The following is a 2,091-nucleotide window of genomic DNA, read 5'->3' on the forward strand; positions in this document are numbered from 1 at the left end:
TTTTTTCTTTTTCGTTAACATATATAGTTGGAGAGAGAGAGAGAGCAGTGACCTATATATAGTTTATTTACTTGAATAGCAGTGACCGTGGATCACATAGGTGCTACGCTACCTGTTACTCCAAGAATGTAAGCTAGTAGGAAGTGACAAGTGCTGGATGATATCTGTTTCTCAACATTCAAACTGACCATGCCCGTGAATTAATTTTTTATATTAGATGGAAAGTCTTTATATTGGACATGAAATATCTTGCTTTGATTTCACTATAGATCACTGATTATCCTAGAAAGTTGAAGTGTTAGGAAATGCATAATTTCCTTTATTTGGACAACTGATGGGTTGTCTTCTCTCTTTCTGTGACATAATTTCCTAGTTTTCATGATAACAATCTGACTTAATTAATCAACACATTGCAGGGTGGAACATGCAAGTTTGTGTTGTCATGGCAGTAGTACAACTTCTTGTTTGGGCGATTTGGGCTGGTGTCACTCGCCATCCATCACGTTGGAAGCTGTGGCTGGTAGTAGTGGCAGGTGGCCTTGCAATGCTCCTAGAAATTTATGATTTCCCTCCATATCAAGGGTTTGTGGATGCTCATGCGGCCTGGCACGCCACCACTATTCCCCTAACTTACGTTTGGTGGAGTTTCATCAGAGATGATGCCGAGTTCCTAACCTCGAACCAAATGAAGAGGATGAAAACCTCTAACCTTGCAAAGAAGGCAAAATAGTTGTTTCTATATGGTATGACCCTGTGATGCTTGAGCACGTAGCCCTTGTCTCCATTAGCTACTGGAAATTGCAGTTTCCCCCCTTTTTCTTCAGTCTATCTGTATTGCAAATTGTGACAGTTGCGTTAGGGTACTGATGCACAAAAAAGACCATCAGAAGACCTTTATTTATTTATTTATATTTTATTTATCTCATCTTTTAGCAATACTTCACCTATTCACAATAAATGGTCACTCCATCTATCGCCAGCAACACAACCAGATTAAGAAATGAACATTGAAACCTTAACCAGCAACATAGCACATAAGCTAAAGTGGGAAAAATGCATTCAGACCCACACACACACACAAAAAAAAAAAAAAAAAAAAAAACCAAGAAATCTTGAAATTGTGAAAAAACAAAACAATAAATACCAAAGAGAGAAAAAATTCTAATTTCTCACTCTTCCATTGAAGACAAATTACTTCATATTTAAAATTTAGTGGGTTTTGGGTTAAGGTTGGCATTCATAATTCTTTTCATTTTTCTTGGATTGCTTGAAGTTGTTTGGGTGCTCTGATCTTATTTGCCTGGAGTTCGATCATATCTTATCTCGACCTATTTTCATGGTTAATATCTTTATATTTAACACCAAACAACAAATATAAAAAGAGTTTTAGTACAAAAACAAGACAGTCTCGTAAATTGTAGAAGGAAAATTAGAGAGAGAAAAAGAATTAGGGAAGGAACAGATGGACGATCACTCAAATTTTAGGGAAAACTTGCAGAGAAGGGAAAAGAAGAAGGAAAAAGAACACTTAGACATGTTAGAGACGTTAGGTTGGAGTAATTGGAGTTAGTCAACTTATGGTGATTTATTTTTATTTTTTAATTAAGTGTAAATTGGGTTTTTTATTTTGTGGATGATGTGTCCGGCTTACATCCCTTAGATTAAATTTTAATGAGGTATCATGTGGAGAACGAAAGTAAAGTAGATCATAACAGAGAAAATCATAGCAGAGGATTCGGATCCTTATAACATATGTATTAGGTTTAAATGCACCATCGTATTATAATTTGAATGAACTTTTAACATTATGTAAATCTGTTGCGCAATGTTACTATTACACCTAAAAATTACTCGTTGATAACGTTTGAATGTGAACTTTCCCCTTTTTTAGAGTTTTTGCTGTGTTTACCTCCATTGAAAATAGATTAAATCAATCATTTAAGTTGAGTTTATTTTATTAACTTTGTGTTGGCCTTGACAAGTTGAAAATTTCAAGATTATTTTCAATCTCAAGACGAGTTTCATTGGACATTGTTTTTTTATAATCCAGACTGGACCTTTGGCCCATTTACAAAGCAAAGCCCAACCCAG

General features: G+C 35.1%; 1 protein-coding gene across 1 annotated transcript in view; it reads left to right on the top strand.

The window, feature by feature from the left end:
* Positions 1–730, top strand: part of LOC18780515 (elongation factor 2) — a 2,144-nt gene extending 1,414 nt beyond the window's left edge. The window contains exon 2 of the mRNA XM_020562217.1: positions 417–730. Coding sequence (XP_020417806.1) covers positions 417–730 — 314 coding nt within the window. The remainder of the gene's footprint in view (positions 1–416) is intronic.

The sequence above is a fragment of the Prunus persica genome, chromosome G4, assembly GCF_000346465.2.
Source record: "Prunus persica cultivar Lovell chromosome G4, Prunus_persica_NCBIv2, whole genome shotgun sequence".
In the NCBI taxonomy this organism is placed as follows: domain Eukaryota; kingdom Viridiplantae; phylum Streptophyta; class Magnoliopsida; order Rosales; family Rosaceae; genus Prunus; species Prunus persica.